The 1,278-nt window shown below is 33.0% G+C and overlaps 1 protein-coding gene across 1 annotated transcript in view; it reads right to left on the bottom strand.

Annotated features, from left to right (window-relative positions):
* LOC117177182 overlaps positions 1 to 1,278 on the bottom strand; it is an 8,683-nt gene that overhangs the window by 220 nt on the left and 7,185 nt on the right. Inside the window, exon 3 of the mRNA XM_033367703.1 lies at positions 26 to 191. Within this exon, the coding sequence (XP_033223594.1) occupies positions 26 to 191 (166 nt within the window). The remainder of the gene's footprint in view (positions 1 to 25; positions 192 to 1,278) is intronic.

Below are 1,278 nucleotides of genomic sequence, written 5' to 3'. Positions count from 1 at the left end.
TCGAAATCCAAATCAGCTGCGATACCTTCATCATCAGTTAGTTCTTCTTCACTAGCGGAATTTTCAGACGTCTCATAACAGTCATCAATATCATCTTCAATGTCATTACTCACAAGAATTTCGTCTACCGATTCACAGACAATTTTCTCAAAAGCAAGGTCTCTCTCTTCTTTCTCGTCAGAATCCCTGGTCTATTGACGAAGTAATTCCTCTAACATCTCAGGTTTACTATATACTGGTTTGAAAGCCATTTTGAAGTCCGAAGTGCAAAAAGTAATAAAATCATGCCTAGTAAAATTGGTAACGTTCTTGATACGGTCGGATCGGATGCGACTCGAAACAAGAGGTCTCAGAAGCAAATGGCACTTACCACATAGCTGCATTTGTCTTGGCACGTTCTAATAATCCACTAATTACCACTACTAATCTACTAATTACATATATATTTATTAAATTATTCAAGGGAAATTATTCTAACAATTATTTAAACAAATTTTCAAAAGCGGGATTTTTTAATAGAATATACAGTTCTAATTGAAACCTCCGACGCTTCACTCATTAGAACGTTTTAAATTGTCAGTGTTAATACTGGAGTCCTCCAGAATTTCCTCCAAAACTTCGAAGATGTTGTTCTGGATTCATTATTCCGGATTTCAGGGAAGCGAAGGCAGGACGTCTGGCTTTAAAAATACAGAAAGTTTTTCTAACCCTAAACTACAAATAATGATAAACAATTACTCTAATAGCCTTCCTCTAAAATAAATAAGTCATAAAAGTAAGTAAATTTAACTTAATCTGCACACATTTCATAGTTATCAGATTCACTCCTTAATGAATTGGATTTCTGAGTTCATGCTGGTCTTAGAATGTTTCGCGGTTTTAAAAATCTTCATTAAGGTTAATCACAAGGTGGGGGGAGGATCCATAATGGGTGGCAGGCCACCTCGTTACACCTCTTAATTAAAAATCTGTGTGATATTTAAACTGTTGTTAAAAAGATTGGTGCATATAAAATACTTCATAACGGATTTGTATCAACTCAGTCAGATAAGTTTATTCAATATATGTCCCAACGTTTCGGAAACCCACCGTTTTCATCATCAACAGACATTTATCTGTTTCACTTGAAATTTCCACTAATTTATGGATAATTTATGTTTCTTTGGTTGAATAATAATTTTTTTTCACTAAAAACTGAACAATCCTATTTGTCAAAAATTGATATTTTTTATTGAAACTTGATTTTTTTAAGTTAAAAATTGAACTATTTGTTTCAAA

Source organism: Belonocnema kinseyi, chromosome 1, assembly GCF_010883055.1.
Source record: "Belonocnema kinseyi isolate 2016_QV_RU_SX_M_011 chromosome 1, B_treatae_v1, whole genome shotgun sequence".
Taxonomy (NCBI): Eukaryota; Metazoa; Arthropoda; class Insecta; order Hymenoptera; family Cynipidae; genus Belonocnema; species Belonocnema kinseyi.
The sequence above is the reverse complement of the archived record's forward strand: the minus strand, read 5'-3'. Positions and strand labels throughout refer to the sequence as shown.